Source organism: Lolium rigidum, chromosome 1 (genome assembly GCF_022539505.1).
Source record: "Lolium rigidum isolate FL_2022 chromosome 1, APGP_CSIRO_Lrig_0.1, whole genome shotgun sequence".
Lineage (NCBI taxonomy): Eukaryota > Viridiplantae > Streptophyta > Magnoliopsida > Poales > Poaceae > Lolium > Lolium rigidum.
The window spans coordinates 349,315,802-349,335,980 of record NC_061508.1 but is presented as its reverse complement, the minus strand read 5'-3'; the positions used below and the strand labels follow the sequence as shown (position 1 = coordinate 349,335,980).

Below are 20,179 nucleotides of genomic sequence, written 5' to 3'. Positions count from 1 at the left end.
CCGGATCCTGGGTGATTCCACAGAAGAAGGCAAGAACTGCTCTGGAGGTTTGTGACAGGAACAACTCAAGAGGTTTTGGCCCAATGCTGATGACTGCGGAAGATTTGGCAAGGACTCTTGATGCAAATGATCTGGTCCTGGTGGGGGATGGGGCATGTTTTCAGATCATGAGCCGTCAGTGATTTTGCATGTTGTCTTCTGGTGTTTAGTTGTAGATGTTGGCTATCTGGTGCTTGGATTTGTGCTGTAATGAAAGTCTGGTCTGTGAGTAGTTTGGTTTGTTATGTTTCAAAACTTCTAAAACATATTGTAAACTGCTATATCTGGTTTCAATATATTGGAGCCGGGGGCATGCCCCTTTTTCTCTAAAAAAAACACTGAAACTTGCGGTTCAGTTGGCTTTGCAAAATACACTTGCAGTTACATGTTATGCACTCCCCATCTACATAGTAATGCAGCACTACACAAAGTTGACCATCAAATGGGCGAAATCATCATTTGAATTCTGCCCAAAGGTTAACTGAAAACTGTGCAAATTTTTTCGCTGGACTTTCAAAGAAATTCAGTACCGAAACATGCAAGTCCGACCTGAAAACAGAACAAACAGAGGCAAGACCATTGACAAAACAGAGCAAACAGGGGCAAAAAAGATGGCAGATCCCAAGCATCAAATAGTAGATACACTCTACAATCTATATCATCATTCGACGGCGAACAAATACTTATAGCACGAGAAGCATTAAAACTAGGAGTTTGACAGTGCAGAATAACATCAGTCCAGCAGTCATTAGTACTTCATACAAACATCACAATATTATAACTTGTTAAGATGATGGCATTAGACAAACAAGGAAACCAAAGTTGCCGATATGATTCTTGGCATCTTTTGCAGCCATCGAGTGATCAAACTTGCACTAAAAGAGGCGTGCATCCACTCGTTAAAGAAGAAATACTAACATTAGAACTCAAACTGAATCTTCGCATAGTTCAAAAGGTTGGATTTAAAATAAACATTAAGTTACATGCTAGCTAATGTTACTAATAACTTATCTATACAAGCTAATCTCACGGGAAGAATTAATACGCTTGCTAATTTCCATATAAATACATATTTGAGAGTTTTTTTTAGAGCATCTACTATGCTAACGGATGTTACACAGCTTTGATAATATTTTTATACTGTTAGTACAAAATGGAAACTCGTAATGTAAGCATATTGGAAAATAGATTGTGTGCTACATCACCCCTTAAAGATCAGCTCTTGAGTTCTATCCGTTGTTGCTCAGTTTACTTCGTAGTTCGTATGAAAACATCTCATTTGTCAACAAAATGAAACAACACAAATACTAACTAAAATCATAGGATTAACAAAATAACTTGCTTAGGGCACATGACTGACATAGGTTGACTGCATTAACTTACATAATTGAATTGCAGAGAAACCACTCAAGACCTAACTAAGAGTATCCTATATATAGCTACACTACACTAAGCAAAACAACATGCCTGATAATGAGTTGAAGCAACAAAGCAAAGTCGGGAGAGAACAGGTAATGGAGGTTGTCCGCATATGAAAAGCTTGGTCTTTGTCAATACCATCATGAATCCAAATATGCAAGGCTGAGAATCATGTTGATGGGAAGCCGTCGCTGCCATGCACTAAACCTGCAGCGGAGGCTGGAGGAAAATTGAAACCATTTCCAGTCAATATGACAACGTGCACATGTGGAGTTATTATACTTGTAAAGGCTGTCCTGACTTGCAATAAAATGCAATATATGCTGACAGCAGAAAGAAATAGTACAATATATGCTGAAAGCAGAAGGAAATAGTACAATATTTACTGAACGAAATCTAACTAGAACTAAATACCTTGTGCCAAACATGAATGTCAAGGAAATTCAGATAAGACAACTAACTTCAGGTAATCTGCAAAATTGTCCTTTTACTATACTAAATGCAGATGCCCAAGAGAAGGGTATAATCAGCCTAGAGATTGACCAAGACAAAAGAGAACCTAAGGTAATTCTGCATACAAATTTTCGAATTTATTTTGTGCCACCCACTCCACCATTCAGCTTCTCTTTTTGATTAAAATATGCGGGTTTGCGCACATAATGTCAGCAATAGGCATAATTAGCTAACTAGCAATTATATCCATGTTGCACGCAGAACACATACTTAGTTACTCACCAGAGCTAAGATAAAGATAGCATTCCACAGAAGAATATTCCCTGAAGATGTTTCGTATTTGTGTGCATCCATGATGATCAGGATATAAGACCTCATGTGAGAAACGCACAATCATTCTTTTAAGCATCGGTGCACATTTGAATATCAGTTTCAAGAAATCGATCTCATGATCGTGTCCTTGAAAGCCATTGATCTCCACTTCTTCGAGAGCGGTCAAGGAACTAGTTTGGGATCTCCAGTCCGGGTGGTCACAAGCACAATCTAGTGGGCATTCTTGCTTCAACTAAAACCAAAAACTATACCGTGTTAATTAATTACTAGACAATGTACTATTGAGATATATAATCAGAGCAAAGAGCAAAGAATTACCGCGGATCTCTGTAGGACAACCTTGAGCCTCTGCGTGGCCCTAAAAAACCGATTCATCCCAAGGAGATGAAACATGAATGCTCCAAAAGCATGTCCCTTTGGCCTGAGATGTAGCTCCAAAACAGAGAACTTTGCGAGCATATGTTTCTCTATCTCTTGCGTAGAGTTCTCCGCTTCACCATGAACAATGGACGAGCTCTGAAACGTTAATTTGGGAAAATATATATCACTCCACAAAATTTAGTTTAGTTGGAGCTCGGTAAATTGAGGGAAACGACACGCACAATGCGGGCATGGATGAGCAATGAAGGGAGCTCTCCTTGTCTCTCCGCCTTCTGCAGCCACAACTTTGCAATTCTCCAAGGACCAAAGTTAATAAAGGAGTAGGAGCATTTCCATGAGAGCTTCTCAACCATTGGTGCCAAGATAGAGATGTTGATCTCCCGAAAAGCCTTCAAGGACACTGTCAATTTCTTAAGCTCGGGAGCAACAAGGTCGACGGTATCTATGCTTACGTTCTCGACATCCACACAAAGCTCTTGCAGCGACGTGGAGTGGAGTGACATGAAGGTTCTGATGCTGTAGTGGCCCCAACGGTCATTGAACTTTAGCCTTAGAGCAAGTACAATAAGGTACAGTCAGCTGGCTATAAGAGATAAAATATTATAAGTTTGCTTAGTTGGAGGAGAGAGATTAGGAGAGAGAAGAGAAGTGGGCTACTATCTAATAGCCAGGCTACTAAGCACGTGCTCCTAGGCACTATGTGAGACTAAAAGGTGGGCCATGTATTGTAAAAGTACTACACTTTTATAGCTTACTATTGTACATCGCTATGTATAAATCGATTTATAGATGATGTAAGCGAATTGTTATAGCCGACCGCCGGCTATACTATTGTTCTTGCTCTTAGCACGCGCAGGCGTGGGCAGCAGGGGAGCAAGGAGTCGAAGCGCACGTGGCAGCCCGAGAGGGACAGTGTCTCGAGTTCATGGAACCTGACGTGGTCTGGCAGCTGCAGGAAGAACAAGGGCGAGAGATTGCCCATGTAGCCCGACGGGAGGGCCAAGACTAGCTCCTTGGGCTCGAGCAGCGCGGCGGCGCACAAGAGCGAGGTGACGCCGGCGGCGTCGCGCCTGGGCTGCATGTCCGTGACGCGGATCTCCAGGAGGGAAAGCCCCGGAGGGGGGCGAGTGACGCGGCCGAGCGCCGCTTCGAGCGAGGGGAACGGGACGTCGCAGAAGACGATGTGGCGGAGGCTAGCCCAGAGGCCGCGCCACCGGCGGGAGAGGCCGCCCGTGCGCGCGGCCGCGCGGAAGCATCCGAGGAGCATGTCGTCGTCCAGGGCGCTGATGCGGTCCTCCCCGCCGCTGGCTGGGCCCAGCTGCTGGGAGGAGCGCCGGGGGAAGCCCGAGCTCAGCTCCATCGATGCACAGATCTCAAGTCCTCCGGGGTGGATGAACAGGGGGAGCGGCGAGGCGCCGTCGGACTCGGGAGCACAGCGGCGTACCGGCGTGGGATTCCGGAGCACAAGTGCACACCGACGTCGTCGGGATTCGGGAGCGAGTTCGGCAACCCGGTGACCGGACCTGCAACTGGGTATTGGCCGGCGACGACAAGATCGGTGGAGAAATGGGGATTTTTTAGACGGCGGCCGACGAAGTAACCAAGGACGCCGTCGCGCCGCTCGTAACGAAATGGGGATTCTTTTTCTTTTCTCAAACGGGACGGGGGATTATTTTCTCTACTTACCTTTTCGAGTCGGACGACCCGGTTCGCCGTCTCGCACCGGACTGCCCCGTGTGCGTTTGAGAGAGAGCGGCGATGCCGGAGCTGCCGGAGGTGGAGGCGGCGCGGCGGGCGCTGGAGGCGCACTGCGTGGGCCGGCGCATCGCGCGCTGCGCCGTCGCAGACGACACCAAGGTCGTCCTATCCGACCGCGTCGCCTTCGAGCGCGCCATGGTCGGCAGGACCATCGTCGCCGCGCGCAGGAGGGGCAAGAACCTCTGGCTCCAGCTCGACGCCCCGCCATTCCCCTCCTTCCAGTTCGGTCAGTATTCCGTACTATCGTCGCCACGCACTAGTATTCAGTCGCCGTCTCGGTCTGGAGGACCTACATTGCTAGCTTGGTTGGCGATGATTTAGGTTTGAATGCCCCTAGGAATCTCTCTTGTGTGTGGCTAAATCGAATTCGCTTGAATGCTCATATTGTGATTCCTCAAATATAATACTACTAGATGCCGATTAGTTTCTTCAAAGAGACGGACATACATACAGATGTTCATATTATGACAAAGGGAGCTGTTTTATTGTAATTTGCTAAACACTGGATGTACATTATCTTGATTGGCGATGATTTAAGCTATTCTCCCTCCCTAGAAATCCCTTGTATTGTCTTAATTGCTCCTCCGCCGATAACCTTGTGATGATTGTTGTACGACCTAATTTCTTCCAAGAGATGGGAAAGGGGATTGACTTTGGCAAGCACTGAGGGCTGACATGAACATGTTCTCGGTTGTTGCAGGAATGGCAGGTGCAATCTACATCAAGGGTGTCGCCGTCACAAAGTACAAGAGGCGAGTGCTCATTTCCCGCCTCATTATCTCAACCTTATGATCACGTTTTTTTTTTTTGCTACGATACTATACCTGTAAGATTGCAACAACTGACGAAGCTTACGGATGGTTGCAGATCAGCCGTCAAGTCCACGGACGAGTGGCCCTCCAAGTACTCCAAGTTTTTCGTCGAGGTCAGGAGCCCAAACGCAATATGACAGATTATTTTCCATTTTGTTTCAATGTGCCATTATCCGTGGCAATGTGGCTTATTTAGTGGTCTTGCTTGTAGAGATTGATGGATTATGGATTAGTTCAGGAGACGATATAGAAGCCATGTTCGTGCAAACTTTTTTATAGGTTAATTGTAGAATAGCTGTGAGTGTGAGTAAGCAGGATGTGTCCTGTTACAATCGCCTACATCTTCCAATTTTAATCAAAACAAGCCTAGTGAACACATCGTCCACTGTGCTCATTGCCTATCACTTTAAGAAGCCCATGAACAGAGAAGTTTTAATGTACATCGCTCGCTTGACAGAACTAGGTGTGTTCCATCAAATGATGGCAAATAGGATATGGAGTTTCTGGCTCATTTGCAAGGACTATAGTTAGCACCTTGTGGCTGGCACTTAACTCCCTTGTCATGAAACAATCCATCTCATTTATAAGTGGCTGACTCTGGAATTTCTGTCTGGTTAGTCCTTCCAGAAGATGGATAGTCAGGAGACATGGCTTGGAGTTTTCCATGGGTTGTCAAACCCATTTACGCTGGGAGTCATGGCTCGCCTCAAGTTGGTTTTGAACTTTGATGTGCCTAACCTCTTTATTATACATACTTTACAGCTTGATGATGGCTTGGAGTTTTCATTCACTGATAAGAGGCGCTTTGCAAGAGTTCGGTTGTTTGATGATGTAGGTGCATCGCAAGTTCTTGTAAATTATGTGGAAATACTTCCCTCTATCAATGCTGTACAGGTTTCCTCACTCTCAAGTATTGTTCGCAGCCTGAAACTGTACCCCCAATTTCTGAGCTAGGTCCAGATGCTCTCTTTGAGCCGATGTCTGTTGACAATTTTGTGGAATCACTGAGAAAGAAGAAGATTGGAATAAAAGCTCTTTTACTTGATCAGGTGATTGTTACCGAGTGGATAGAAGTTCTCGTCTCAATTAATTTTTCCTATGAAATGCATAATTAACTTCTTGTAATATTTTCTTATCATGATAGTACCGTACTTGTGACATCTTGTTTTTTCAAATGAGCAGAGCTTTGTATCAGGCATTGGTAATTGGATTGCAGATGAAGTGCTTTACCAGGTATTATTACAGAAAATTAGGCTGACATGAAATGCATCACTTGAGCTTTAAACTTGTTATGAACCTGGAAACATATGGGCCTGGCGACCGAGTTCTGGACACCTATCATTGATTGTTAGATGCCTCATGGGCGATTTTATTCATTGCTTGCCACAACTAATAATTCAATAAAAGTACAAATAGCCATGACATGTACCTGAACCGATCTGGTCTTATCCCTAACAATTGTGGCTAACACGCCTTAGAGATAAAGCTGTTGCTGTTCGATAAATAGAACTACTGCATCGTCTGCACTTGTTGTGTTGCATTGTTGCTTGGCTGTGACAGAGTTCATGTATTCTTTGCAGTCGAGAATCCATCCGTTACAGATTGCTTCAAGCCTAACAAGGGAGAGTTGTGAAGCACTACACCAAAGCATCCAAGAGGTTACTCTAACTTGACATTGTTTTGAGTAACTGTGTTGTATGTAGTCTCACAGAACACTCGTGTTTTGACCAACAAAACTGTTAGGTTGTGAAATATGCTGTCGATGTTGATGCTGATTCTGACCGCTTTCCCATTGAATGGTTGTTTCATCACCGCTGGGGCAAAAAGCCTGGTAAAGTTGATGGTGAGTTTATCCTCAACTTCCTTTTAGAGTTTTCTTGATTCCTGAATAAAATTGGGCACCTGCTTTTTTTCGAAAAAATTGGTCACGCCTTTATTGCAGGAAGTACTAGAATATCAGTTGTCATGTTATGAGATCTCTTAACCATTGTTAGCTTTTCATTTTCCTTTGGATTTATCAAATTTCTGGTTATTGCAGGAAAGAAAATTGAATTCATAACAGCTGGTGGCAGGGTGAGCAGTATACCACTTTATTGCTATACCTTGTACCATCCTAAATCTATCTAACCCTCTGATTTGCCCTGTCTACAGACTACTGCGTATGTCCCACAACTGCAGAAGCTGACTGGAACCAAAGCGGTAGTGGCTGACCCAGGGCAAGTGAGCAACGATGGTGTCGCAAAGGAAGCAGGGGAAGATGGAGATGATGATGATGATCCGAAGCCAAGAAAGAGAGTGGCCGTATCCAGGGCTGCCAGGGGAAAGCCTCCTTCCAGAAAAACTAACCCAGTGCAAGTGAGCGAGGATGGTGGCGCCAAGGAAGTCGGGGCAGATGGAGATGATGATGATCTGAAGCCAAGAAAGAGAGTGGCTACATCCAGAGCTGCCAGGGGACAGCAAAGCAAGGATGACGCAAGTGCTCCCTCAAGGAAAACAGGGGAAATTGCTGGTGCCAAGAAGAAACCAAGCATTGAACATGGCAGCAAAAACAATGTCAAGACTGTTGAATCAGACGGAGCTGGTGCCACTGGCAACAATGATCATGGCTTAGTCGAACCTAGTGTGGCTGTGCACAGGGTATCAGACCATGGCGTTGCAAGAACATCTTCAAGGAAGAAGACCAAGCCTGTCAAGTATCAGTAGGAAGGTGGATGAAATTCAGTGTTGTTTGGTTACGCTGTCAATTTGGTGTATATATGCTGCATGCATGCTTGATCTGCTGTCCAGTGGATATGTAGTTACTTGAAATCTTCAGAAACCCTTAACGTTGCATCTGTTTCCTGAACTACTGAACTATTTGAAATCTTCGCGTCACCTTGCATTGTTACTGCTATTTCATGGCAACTGACACGATCCCAGTATGATGCATGATCCTGTCGTGTGCTGCACTTTGCAGCTACCCATGACTGGGATCATTGTGTCGTACAGTTACAATGATGAAAAATGGCGTATGTATAGATCCTTTATATTTCATGTCCGCGCATTCTTTCCTTAAATGGTTTCTGTGTCATTTTTCCTGGACTATTTATGCCATTCAAGCCCATCTTAGCATATTGCTAAAAACAAATGGCCTCAAAGCAACAGACAAATTGCATCCAAGAATCGTACAAGAATGGAGCCAAAACAAGATTACGCACCAGTAAGAAAGCAAAACAAATGGAGTCGAGCAAATAGCATATATAATAGGTCTTATCAACCAGGATAAGGAACATCTCACAAACGAAAAGGAACAAACACCTTCCCCAGATACATAGCATCTCTGAAAAATCAAGTGCAAATTGTAATGAACTTGTGATCCACTCAAAAAAAGAAAAACCAGCACAGAATGTTGGTTCTGGATACCCTCTAGAACAGTTTCGGCTACCAGCTACAAAGGGGTTGCAGATCATCACTTCTACTCTTCCTTGATGGCACCCTTGTCGCTGACATAGATACCATCCAAGAACTTCCGGATATCCTTCTTCTTCACGTGGCATTTCTGTTTCAAGCAAAATAGCTCGATCAATGAACCGGATGGAGATAATGAAGTTTTGGAGGATCTAGAGAAATGACAACATAAACTGTATAAAGTATAGCATCCGATCCAACAGTACATGCATATATTTTCCATGTAGTAGTCAAGTGAAACAAATCACAGACCAAACAAGGGCAAATGGAAAAAAGTGGAGCATACAACTTATGATATATGCCCTGTTGTTAGGTGGGGTGCGTAAATTACCAAAGGTGTGCAAACTTAAGCATGCTGGTGTGAACTGTTAAGTATATATTATCCAATACTGCATGGTACTTGTCAGGAGTATGATTCAGCATGCGCACATACAAAGATACTCTTAGTGCAGAAAAATTCTAGTGGCGGTTAAGTACACTCTTAAAACAAAGCTGCATTATTATGATGTAGGTTTTCAGTATGAGAAACCAAGTTGCAAGGACACTAACCTGGTTAATCAGAGCAGCGGAGCGAGAGACAAGTTCAATGTCATTGCCATCAAGGACAATCTCATCCTTGACCTTCTCGGACCTCAAGATCGTCACACCGTCAAGCATGTCAACTTTCCTGACCTGTTAAAAGGGGGAATCTCAGTACATGCCATACATACCTAGAGCAACAGATAAAATAACACAGGAGCATCTATGAAAGACTCAAATGGTCAAGTGATATCTGCCTCTCTAGAGCATGGTACACTCACATGACCATAGGAGATAGGGGGGCCATTACAGTGATGCTAGTGACCCCAGTATTGAAGTACTATCAGAATGTAATGGTCAAATCAAGTTAAATAAGGATGCAGCAGTCATCAACATAAGTAATTACAACCCTAAATTGTGCACCAGTGCACGAGATTCACATTTGATGAGTCTGTTCATACCATGGTTCGCTAACAAGAGCACCATGACAGGTAAAGCCACACAGCACATCACACACACTCAATGGTAATGAACAGATATTTGCCTCTCTAGATCTACTCCACTGAAATATGATGAATGCAACACTATCAGGCAACCAGCTTCTAGAGTAGCATAAGTTTTCTGTTGCAGGTAAACTAAAAGCAGGTTTTCTATTCGCAGTAACAAACATCCCATGATATCCTAAAAAAATCACTAATTACAGAGACACAACAGACTGAATAACTGGGGACTGCAATTGTTTGATCAAGTTACCTTCTTCTCTCCGAGGAAGTTCCTGATCTCGATGCCCTTGTTGCCGGAGTTGATGGAGGCGTTGATGGGGAAGTGAGCGTAGACGAAGCGCATCTTGTAGCGGAAGCCCTTGGTGACGCCGGTGATGAGGTTCTGGACGTGGGAGATGGCGGTGCGGATGGCGGCCATGGTGCGGCGGGTGCCGAACCAGGCGTCCACCTTGAGCTTCCGGCCGCCCTCCTGCAGCTGGAAGTCGAGGTTGAGGTGCTTGAAGTTGCGGGTCAGCGTCCCGCGGGGCCCCGTCACCGACACCATCTTCGCCGACACCTTCACCGTCACCTCCTCGGGGATCTCCATCGTCTCCGACGCCAGGATCGTCTTCATCTTGGACGGACTTGGCTGCTCTTCCTCTTCTTCTCCGGCGGCGGGTGGGGTGGGTGTTCTGAGCAGCGGCGGCGGCGCGAGGAGGATGCGATCGCTATATAACTGGGGTTGCTAGGGTTTTGTCTCCGGAGGGAGAGGGAATGGGGTGGTCCTGGGTTGGATATGGGCCTGAGTAGGCCCAGTATTTTCTTTTCCAGCCCAGGACATATTAGCTCTTTTTTCTCCAAAACAATTATAGCTTGTTCTAAAAAATCGAAAACTGGAATTTTACTTCAAATTTCAACAAAAATTGAAAACTTATACCAACTCATATAGTTGTTTGGCTTGTAAAACTATTTTTATCAAAAAAAAAGTTCCTTCTATGGTATAATAAAAACAAATGTCTGGAGCAAAATCAAGTTTTTTAGAGACACAATTTTGTGATTTTGTGTAGGAATATAATGTACTCCCTCTGTTTCTTTCTATAATGCCTATTATTTTTTCGCAATTGTTTCAGAATATAAGAGAAAAGCTGTGTTTTTTTGCAAATAACCCCTTCCACCGATTTGTTTCCGTCCAGAAAATCTGGAACGAATCTGTTCACGTTGAGAAAATTTGGTATGCAATCACATAGAGAAAATTTGGACGTGAGATTAGGAAGGAGTAGATCACACACGCGTCTGTTAAGGAAATAGCAAATACAGATCACGTGAGATTAGGAAGGAGTAGGCCGCGTAGGGAGCAGATCACGTCTCCGATCTGTTTCCAGTTTCCTTTTTTTCTCTCTCAAATAGCGCTGGGGGTTTTGTGTCAATAAATTTGCTTGCGCTAATTTCCGTGCCAAAAAACAATAGGTACTATAGAAAGGAACGGAGGGAGTAGTATGTAATGAAAAAATGCAGCTACGTAGGAAATATCTATATGTGACCACACGACAATTCATATTTTCTAAAAACTATTAAATATCATTTTGGATTTTTATTTTCAAAGCTTCGAGCTCCTTCAAAGATAGGAGCCAAAATGTTGCTCTCAACTCTTGACTAACACTTTTTAATAAAAAAGAATTAAACCCTATTCAAAAAAATATCAAGAAATTAATTGTACAAACATATATCGTGCTATGCTCAGAGCATCTCCAGTCACGTCCCCCAAACCGTCCCCCAAACCGCGCCGGATCGAGCGTTTGGGGGACGTGTTTTATTCGTGCCGCGTTTGGGGGACGTCGCTCCCCAGCCGCGTCCCCCAAACGCCGCCCCCAATCAGAAATTCAAATAGATGCATTCAAAAGAGATCGTTCCCGCCGATTCGTCGCGATCGGAGTAGCGGCGATCGATCAAAGTACCGGGCGCGCGATCATATTACAGACCGGTGGTGCATGCAAATTAGAAGAAGGGGAAGGGGTTGGGCGACGGCGTCGTATCCTGAGTCGACGCAGGCCCGTCGAGCACGACGACCTCGTCGCGATCCGCCTGTTCCTGTGCATGGTGCGTCTGCTCCGTCGCCGACGCAGAGGCCGACGCAGGTGTAGCAGTAGAAGACGCGTCGGCCTGCTCTTGCTGCGCTGCCGCCGCCGCCGATGCCGATGCCGCCGCCGGGGCCGCCGCGTCCGCCGCCGCCATTTTGGCTTCGATGTCGTCGAGGATCTGGCCTTTGAAGAAGTTGTGCGCCGCTCGCGTCCGGGGAGACATTCCCTCTGTCGACATTCTCAGCAGGGACATGTCGTCCCTGCGTTTCTTGAGCTCCAGCTTCTCCTCTTGCCTCTTGAGCAGCTCGGCCCACCTTTGGTCGGTCTTTTTGTCGCGGGAGAGAAAGGTCGAGGAGACGTCGGCGAGGCATTTCGTGATCGACGCATGCGTCTTCTCGGCACGACGCAGCGTCGGCCAAGGCGGCCTTGGCAGCCTTGTTGCCGTAGGGACGCCCTGTCGAAGTTGCCGGCGGCGCGTCCGGATCAATGGCGTCCTTCCCCTTGGAGATCGACAAGCGCGTCGGCCGCCATTTCTCATTCATTTTGAGCTTGCCATAGCAATGCATGAGCACGAAAGACTTGTGACCTTCCGAGTTCTTCGCGTACAAATCCATGGCCCGATCAAACTAACCAAAGGAAGCAGAGTCATTTCATCGAACACAATGTAGGCGCTACGGATTATGGAAGAAACGAGTCGTACCGGCTAGGCGGCGTCGGCGCCGCTCTCGCCTCCGGTCTCTAAGTCCCGATGGTACCCATGGAAGGCGTTCACCGACGCCCGGATGATGGCCCATCGCGTCGACATTGCCTTTTGGCTCCTCTTCATTGACACCTTCCTCGTAGTCGCCGTTGATGAGCTTGCGCTCATCGAACTCGGCCTTGATCCTCGCCCGGTACTTCCCGCCTTTTTGGTTGGCGCCGATGATGGAGTCATGGCTCACCGTCGCCCACGACTCGCACAGACAACAATCTTCCAGAGGCGTCCACTTCGGGCCTCGTGTGCCCGACGGCTTCTTCTTCTTCTTCTTCTTCTTCTTCGTCCTCACGCCGTCCGCGTCTACCTCCACGAGATCATCGTCACCGGCACCCTCGTCGTCCTCTTCCTCGCCGCCCTCTTCGTCCTCATCGTCGTCCTCCTCGTCGTCCTCCACCCCCTCCTCTTCCTCGACGTCCTCCTCCTCAACCCCGTCGTCCTCCTCAGCACCGGCGCCGTCGTATTCGAGCGGACCCCGCGGCCGGTGAAAGGGTCGCCGTCCGGACCGGGTCCCGGCTCGCGCTGCTCGTACGCCGGGGAGTAGAGGTTGTTGGGGTTGAAGCCGCCGTGCGGCAGCGCATCCCGGTAGTGCGGCGACAAGTTAGGCGTCACGCACCCGGGAGTGGCGGAGGGGCCGTCGTTGTAGAAGGCGGCTTGCGACGGAGAGATCAGTCCCGGAACGTACACCGGCATGGACGTACTCCATGGGCTCGCGTTGGTGGCGGCGATACACCCGGCCATTACGTGCCGGTGGCCGGCGCGCCGCCCGAGCCTTCTTCTCCCGCTCCACCGCCCTCCGTCCTTTCCGCTCCAACGTCGACGGCTTCCGGCGCGAGCAATCTTGCTGCCATTGATCGTCGGTCATTCCTTCGAGCTTCTTCTTCGGAGCCGGCGCCTTCCGCGGCTTCGCGAACGGCGCTTCGCATTGCCCGGCGGCTTCTTGGCCGCTTTCTTCGCCATCTTTTGGGGGCTGTCGGCGGCGCCATGGAATGGGGAGAGGGTAGCGGCGGCGGGTGGACGGCGGGAGGGAGAAAGAAATCGGCGGGATAGGAGAAAGAAATCGGCGGGATATGTTTTGGGAGGCCTCGTGCGCGCCGGTATAGGCGCGATTTGGCGGGAGCGGCGGGATTTGGCGGGAGTGTGCGACGATTTTTCCCTGTGCCGCTGACGCGTCGGGCCCGCGTCGGTTGGCCTCGCTTCGTTGTGTCCGGCGTCCCCGGAGCGTCCCCTGTGGGACGGGGACGGGCTCGGGGCGCCGGACACCGTATCGGGCCGCGCCGGACAAAAATGGGCTTTGGGGGACGCGGCTGGAACGCTTTTTTTGTCCGGCGCGCCCCAAATCGCTTTGGGGGACGGTTTGGGGGACGCGACTGGAGATGCTCAGTGCCACAGAGTGTGTCAACAAAGTTATCTCTTCTGGCGACATCATAGGCAGAGCTCGGCGCAATGAGCAACAACCTTTATTTCTTGGCGGTGGTTTAGCCCTTGTGGCTACGCGGACGGTGCAAATACCGAACCCTGGTGGAGTATTGGTCGAAATCATGTAGAGTGAATAAAGATATCAACACGAGTTACTAGAAAATCATAACAATAGTGAATATAAGCTTTACTTGAGCGAAAACTAGGTGGAAGGTAAAGAATTCAAAAGTGTATGTTGGTACCACTTTCAAACATTATTAGGTGTGTGTATGATGCATGCATGCCATATATATAAAATGCATGTATGTGCTTTGTAGTTTATTGTGACATATTCCATGATAATTGATTCATATAAGTGGGTTTAATCCTGATTTAGAATAATTTGGGGGGATTTTTCTAAAAGATCCCCTTTATTTGTATTATTAACCCTACAGGGAAGAAAAAACTCGTATTCGTATTTTTGACTTTCGGAGAACTTCGTAGACTCAAAAGGACATATAATTAGGACTGGGATCCGGTGCCCTGACAGAGGCAGGGCACAGCGTGCCCTGAGGCCTCACATCCATCATCTATTTTCCATCTAACGCTCAGGAACGACTTAACAGCCCAGGACACTGTAGTACTCGCACGGAGATGTCCGATTCAGTTAACTGCCACTCAGATTTTCAGCTAAACACCAGATCAGTCCAGCTAAACAGCATCTTGTATGCGCCAGATCAGTCCAACTAAACAGCATCTTGTATGCGCCGTAAACAAAAGCAGATGATACATATTTTGACCAGTTCAGTCCAGCTAATCAGCATACCAGTTCAGCAAAACAGAAGCACAACGGTACATATTTTGACTGATGGTTTCCGCCTCCAGCTACCGCGGTGTTCGCGCCTCCGGCTACCGCAGCGTTCGCGCGCGGCCGAGCGCCCGCTTCGACGCCGAGATCCGCTCCGGCGAGGAGCGCATCCGCCTCGGCACCTTCGACATGGCGCACGAGGCGGCGCGCGCCTACGACGCTGCGCTTGGCGCCTCGGCCGCTCCCGCCGCCAGATGAACTTCCACGACGTGTGGACGCGGGAGCAGGCGGAGCAGCTCGCGCCGCCATCGCCGGCCGTCACGCGTGAGCAGCAATGGCGCAACCGCGAGCTCGAGCAGCGGCTCCGCATCGCGGAGCAGGACGAGCGCCTTCGCCTCGAGTGGGCGCGACAGTTCTCGGAGGACGTCGCCGCGATAAAGGCGTTCTACACGCAGAAGGATGAGCAGAAGGCGGCGGCGAAGAAGAAGAAGAAGAATGCGGACCGCGAGAAGCGCCGGGCGGCGTTGGCGGCGAGGAAGGCGGAGAGGGCGGAGAAGGCGGCGAGGAGGGCGGATGAGAAGAAAAACGGCGCCGGGCCGTCGACGATCAGCCCCTCCTCCTCCTCCTCCTCCTCCTTCGAGTGGACAACTACTCCGGTGTCCGACACTACTCCGAGCAGCCACTCGTCGGACTTCGACTGGGACTCGGAGTAGATTTTAAGATAGTTTAAATAAAATGCGGATGTACCGTCGAACTTTTAATATATTTCGTAATTTCCAGTTAACTTTTCGTGTTTTGTTTGATTTGTTTGATTTGTTTCGAACCAAAAACGATCAAACTAGCCGTTCGTGTCGCGCGCTGTATAATGGCGCATCGACCACTTTTTCCCCGAGCACGCGCCGTAAAATGGCGCATCCGGCGGGGCAACTTTTAGCGCAGCGCGCGCTCAGTTTACACCGCGACCGAAACGATTTTTAGCGCGCCAACTTTTAGTGCTGTTGGAGATGCTCTCTGAGCCCGCGCAATTTCCCCCTTCCCGCCGCTCGATTCCTTCCGTTCCTGGGTGCTGGGTGCTAGAAAAGGGAGGGACTAACTCGTTCCTAGGTGTTGGATGTGAAATAGACGATGCATGTGAGGCCTCAGGGCACGCTGTGCCCTGCCTCTGTCGGGGCACCGGATCCCATTGAATATAATTAGCCAGCCTTACCTTGGGGCAGCCGTGGAGGGCGGCCAACGGGACGGAGATGCGGCGGAGCGGCCCGTTCTGGCGGAGGCGAGGAGCGGCGCTCGGGCGACTGGGTCAATGCGGGCGTGGGAATAACGCTCGTGCATTCTGTCTCCCAGTTGGCTCGTGCGTGGTAAAGAAAGGACGATGGCACTCTTGGCATTTTCGAACATAATTATCAAATCATTTGGATCAATTGCTAAATAAGGGAATAATATTGAAAAGGGGATTAAAAGTGATAGAGATGAGCAAGCGGGCTTATGTTGTCCAAGGGCACCAACAGGAGGGTTAAAATCAATTCTCCCCTTGAGATACTCGTCCGCCTCAAAGACGACGCAGCAGCGTCCGATTCGTCCTCCTTAAAGACGACGCAGCAGTGGATCAACCATAACTTCTATGTGGACGCTCGGCAGTTTCGCCGCCGTCGTGCAAGTTCTTTGCGAGCTCGCCGCCGTAGCGCATCGCTGGCTAGATCTTCCTTGAGCCCAGCCAGCGCCGCGCGTGCCACCGCCGCGAGCGGATCCACTGCAGAAGATCTTCTTCATCTTCACCCCCGCCGCCACGGGCCCGGCTACTCAAGACCGGAGATCTCCACCGATAAACTGGCGTCCGACGAGATTATCCCACTACCGTCCTCCTCGACAACGAGGAGATGGACGAGGGATCTACCCGTGGGAAGGTTTGAACGTGACCCCGGTGTACATAAACTGGCTCTATAAATCCTGCCGGATTCCGGCGGAGGTTTCATACCGGTTACCCGGTCCGGAGATTGCATCGATGCCTCTACCCGACGAGTACATCGTCTTCATCGCACACTTCTTGTGCGGCTTTCACTTGCCGGTAAGCCAATTCCTACATGACTTCTTCTTCGAGAAGTTTCATCTCCAACTCCATCATCTCCAGGCGAACGCTTTCATCACACTCTCTTCTTTTGTTTGTTTCATCGAGGGTTACCTCAGTCTTTGGCCATGGAGGTATGGTCCCGGCTTCACAATTTCCGGGTTCAGTCCATCCCGGATCCGGGCAACAAGGCCATTGTGGCGTTGCCACCGTCACTCCCCGGAAGAAAGCTGGATTCTTCCGGGTTCGAGGTCTAGAGTCATGTCGGAAGTGGCATCGCACTCTTGTCTACGTGAAGAACGCCACCGCCGTTGACCACATCCACCTCCCCAAATATCTTCCGGGTCCTCCAATTGAGAGGCATAACTGGGACTACTCACCTAGGGATGTCCACCTGGAGACTCGGCTGATTTAGGAGCATGGGGCCCTGCACCGAGGATCGCTGCAAATTTTTTGTTACGATGTCTCCATCAATTTTTTTTGCTACAATTGTTCTATATTTTTGCTACAATTGTACAAAATTGTTGCTACGATGTGTCTGGCGAGCTAAATCGGTTTTGCTAATTTTTTTTTGCTATTTTTGGCACAATTGTACGAAATTATCCTCTGAACATAGAGGTAAAAAGAAATGGGGATGTTGTCATAGAAAAGAGACACTTGTCAGCAGGCATCGGTGAGATCGGGGGTTTTTATCTGGGGACCCTCAGCGCTCCGGGAAAATAATGGATAACTTTCAAATTAAAAATATTTTTCTACATATTTGAAATGAAACTATTTTACAATTCTTGAAGGCTTTCGTACAATGGGTTCTCAAGTGACTGTTCAGTTTATGTGTGTGTGCAGTTTTGGTAGCAAAATACAAGTGGAAAAAGGGAACATGAAAATGCATATGCTGTACGTACAGTACCAGGAGACTTTGGGTATTTTTGGTTGTATAGACCGAGTTGACAACCACAAAACATGTTGTTCCAGCGCAATCCATCCAAACCGAATCCTACTCGATCCGATACCGAAGTCAATATACGGAGTACTTGGTCCCGCTGTTGTTAACAGAAAGAATTAACCTGAAGAAACAAGGGCACACGTAGTACGTCTAGACAATCTCCCCGAGATGAAACGAGCGGCGGTTTCGCTCCCGGACGAATTGGTTCTCGAGATCCTCGTCCGCCTCAAAGACGACGCGGAGACTTTCTTCCGATGTGCCACGGCGTGCAAGGCGTGGCGCGGTCTCGTGGCCGACCACTCCTTTCTCCGGCGCTGCTGGCGGCGGGAGGAGGACACCTCCATCGTCGGCTTCTTCACCAGGGAGCAGCGCCAGGGAGAAGGGGTCGGGCGGCCGTGCTTCGTCCCCGTCAGGGGGTCAGCGATGGGGCGCCATGCCCTTAGCGCCTTCGTCAAGCCGGCCGCAGGCGTAATGCTAGAACGCGCGGCGCCGCTCGTATCGCGTCACGGGCTCCTCCTCGTGCGTCTCTCTCCCGGCGTCAACCCTGACCCGATGGCTGTTCGCATGGCGGTGTGCGACCTGCTTGCCGGAGATCTCCACGTGCTCCCACCTCTAAAGTGCGGCCTCGTCGACGAGCTGCGCTACAACTGGAGCGGATACGCACTTCTAAGCGGTGTAGACTGGCTCTCCGAGGGCGAGAGCGAGCGGCCCGGGCTGCCGCCAAGCATCTCGCCGTCGTTCAAAGTGGTGATCATCGACTCGGAGTACAATCTTCACACATTCACGTCAGGAGAAGCGAGCTGGAGTGCCCCGACCAAGTGCTTGCATGGCAACGCGTCTACCCGCGACTACACTCCGGTCAGCCACGACACTGCTGTTGTGTGCCGTGGCACCGCACACTGGCTCTTTTACAACCGGCTTACGTCAAGTTTATGCACATTTGACATGGACGGCAAGACAGGCCGCGTCTCCTTGACGAGTAGGATAACCTTCGAACACTTCGAAGAAGCGGACTTTGCAACATGTTGCCCATGCCTTACCGTCTTCAACGGGATGCTTTCGCTCTTCTATGTTCAAAGGGAAGGGTCTGAAGTGGTGATGGGGGAAATTGATGTTGAGACATCAGAGTGGCTTCACGCCTGGAAGATCGAGCTAGTAGAAGACGGCAAGCAGCTTACTGAACAAGCAACAAACCTATACATGTTAGGAGAGAAGTATGGCGCAATGATTGTCCAGGTCAGCAGTAGGCGTGTTTATGTCGCCGACCTTGAAACCCAGACGGTGAAGCAGCTGGTAGACTGGCCTCAACGCCATGCGAACCGTGCGGATGTCGTGTCGCTGCAGATGGATTGGTTCACCTTCTTCCTTTCTCGGCTTGGTAAGCAAGGAAACCATGCCGGAAGGATACACTGCCAATAGCAATAGCAACCATCTTGAGATGACAATGATTTTCTTTCTTTAGGTACCAAGGAGCTACAATAACAACAAAAGAGGAACCAAAGATATCCGGTATTGTACTTGTATAAAAATATTTTGCGATGGAATTACCATTATTGTATCTTGGATAAAAATTTAAAAATCAAAAGCCTCATGTCCATGTACTACTATTCATGCTACATTCGTCATAAATTTATATTTTTTTCCCAGAATACCATGAGAATCATTTCGAGCCAAACTTTTTTATACGAGTACAATACTCTATCACCTTTTGTTTCTAGGAGGATTCAGATTTTTTGTGCGTGGGGTGTACAACACCCATGTGCCAAATATTCACGTCCCACTAGAAATTCACTAAGAAACCTGAGAATGAGTGGGAATTTTCTCACATAGCCCATGAGGTGCAAAGGAGAGGTTCTAATTGCTTTGAGATTGTGATACCGAGATACCGGGAGCAATCAGGAGAGGGGCCTTACATGGGAGTGGCGGGATGCCCTCTCCCAAAGATTGTTTTCCTTTTAAGAAAGAGTGAATTTCACTTTTTACCCTCTAGTTATGCATTTGTGACACTAATTACCCGCTGAGTGAAAATTCGTGTAGATTACCAATTTTGAAAGATTTGGACCCTTGTTTTCTGATGTGAATCCATTGCAAAAGGTGTTAGGTGATGATCGGGGTACAAAAATATCAAGGCGATAGTGAGGAATGGACAATATGGATTAAATAAGTATGGGCATAATCGTCCATGAGGCCCTCCGATATTTACATATTTTGTCACTCCACATCGATGTATCTTGCCTATCCTATCGAACAATTACAAGAAAGATGTTAAATTAGAGCGAAACCATGTTTAAAGTTTCCAAAATGGGATATTTTGGTAGAAGCTCCATTAAATGGGGTAATATGTGTCACAATTGCAAAACTACAGTGGAATTCACTCTCTGAAAAATATGCTCCCAAGTTTAAAGTTTGTTTTCCACAGTACATTTCACTACTTTCTTTCTAGTATTACCGAATACTTTCTATTCGTCGGCTGTTGGATTGACTTGGTTG

At 48.3% G+C, this 20,179-nt stretch overlaps 3 protein-coding genes across 3 annotated transcripts; 1 reads left to right on the top strand and 2 right to left on the bottom strand.

Annotated features, from left to right (window-relative positions):
* Positions 1 to 1,564: 1,564 nt before the first annotated feature.
* On the bottom strand, positions 1,565 to 4,000 carry LOC124664845. Its single transcript, XM_047202275.1, has 5 exons — positions 3,474 to 4,000; positions 2,847 to 3,174; positions 2,563 to 2,760; positions 2,194 to 2,476; positions 1,565 to 1,677 (listed from the first exon to the last, which is right to left on the bottom strand). Exons 1-5 carry the CDS (start codon positions 3,983 to 3,985, stop codon positions 1,628 to 1,630), a joined length of 1,371 nt encoding a protein of 456 aa, XP_047058231.1. The 5' UTR covers positions 3,986 to 4,000; the 3' UTR covers positions 1,565 to 1,627.
* A 383-nt stretch (positions 4,001 to 4,383) lies between these two features.
* Positions 4,384 to 7,933, top strand: LOC124684582 (formamidopyrimidine-DNA glycosylase). Its single transcript, XM_047218861.1, has 10 exons — positions 4,384 to 4,609; positions 5,084 to 5,135; positions 5,251 to 5,308; positions 5,958 to 6,026; positions 6,119 to 6,244; positions 6,378 to 6,428; positions 6,776 to 6,853; positions 6,939 to 7,038; positions 7,234 to 7,268; positions 7,347 to 7,933. Exons 1-10 carry the CDS (start codon positions 4,384 to 4,386, stop codon positions 7,896 to 7,898), a joined length of 1,347 nt encoding a protein of 448 aa, XP_047074817.1. The 3' UTR covers positions 7,899 to 7,933.
* Positions 7,934 to 8,415: 482 nt separating this feature from the next.
* LOC124684580 (60S ribosomal protein L9) lies at positions 8,416 to 10,363 on the bottom strand. The gene is made up of 3 exons (XM_047218860.1): positions 9,915 to 10,363; positions 9,192 to 9,314; positions 8,416 to 8,733 (listed from the first exon to the last, which is right to left on the bottom strand). Exons 1-3 carry the CDS (start codon positions 10,275 to 10,277, stop codon positions 8,650 to 8,652), a joined length of 570 nt encoding a protein of 189 aa, XP_047074816.1. The 5' UTR covers positions 10,278 to 10,363; the 3' UTR covers positions 8,416 to 8,649.
* Between the last annotated feature and the right edge of the window lie 9,816 nt (positions 10,364 to 20,179).

What these genes read in the sequence shown, in the direction of transcription:
- LOC124684580 (XM_047218860.1), bottom strand. Translation starts at nt 10,277, where the DNA reads ATGAAGACGATCCTGGCGTCGGAGACGATGGAGATCCCCGAGGAGGTG. An exon ending in ACTTCCTCGGAGAGAAGAAG is followed by an intron (nt 9,315 to 9,914) that starts GTAACTTGATCA and finishes CCCTTTTAACAG; the next exon opens with GTCAGGAAAGTTGACATGCT. An exon ending in CCGCTGCTCTGATTAACCAG is followed by an intron (nt 8,734 to 9,191) that starts GTTAGTGTCCTT and finishes TGCTTGAAACAG; the next exon opens with AAATGCCACGTGAAGAAGAA.
- LOC124664845 (XM_047202275.1), bottom strand. Translation starts at nt 3,985, where the DNA reads ATGGAGCTGAGCTCGGGCTTCCCCCGGCGCTCCTCCCAGCAGCTGGGC. An exon ending in TGCTGCCCACGCCTGCGCGT is followed by an intron (nt 3,175 to 3,473) that starts GCTAAGAGCAAG and finishes ACTTGCTCTAAG; the next exon opens with GCTAAAGTTCAATGACCGTT. An exon ending in TTGTCCTACAGAGATCCGCG is followed by an intron (nt 2,477 to 2,562) that starts GTAATTCTTTGC and finishes TTTTGGTTTTAG; the next exon opens with TTGAAGCAAGAATGCCCACT.
- LOC124684582 (XM_047218861.1), top strand. Translation starts at nt 4,384, where the DNA reads ATGCCGGAGCTGCCGGAGGTGGAGGCGGCGCGGCGGGCGCTGGAGGCG. An exon ending in GAGTTCGGTTGTTTGATGAT is followed by an intron (nt 6,027 to 6,118) that starts GTAGGTGCATCG and finishes TATTGTTCGCAG; the next exon opens with CCTGAAACTGTACCCCCAAT. An exon ending in AAGCTCTTTTACTTGATCAG is followed by an intron (nt 6,245 to 6,377) that starts GTGATTGTTACC and finishes TCAAATGAGCAG; the next exon opens with AGCTTTGTATCAGGCATTGG.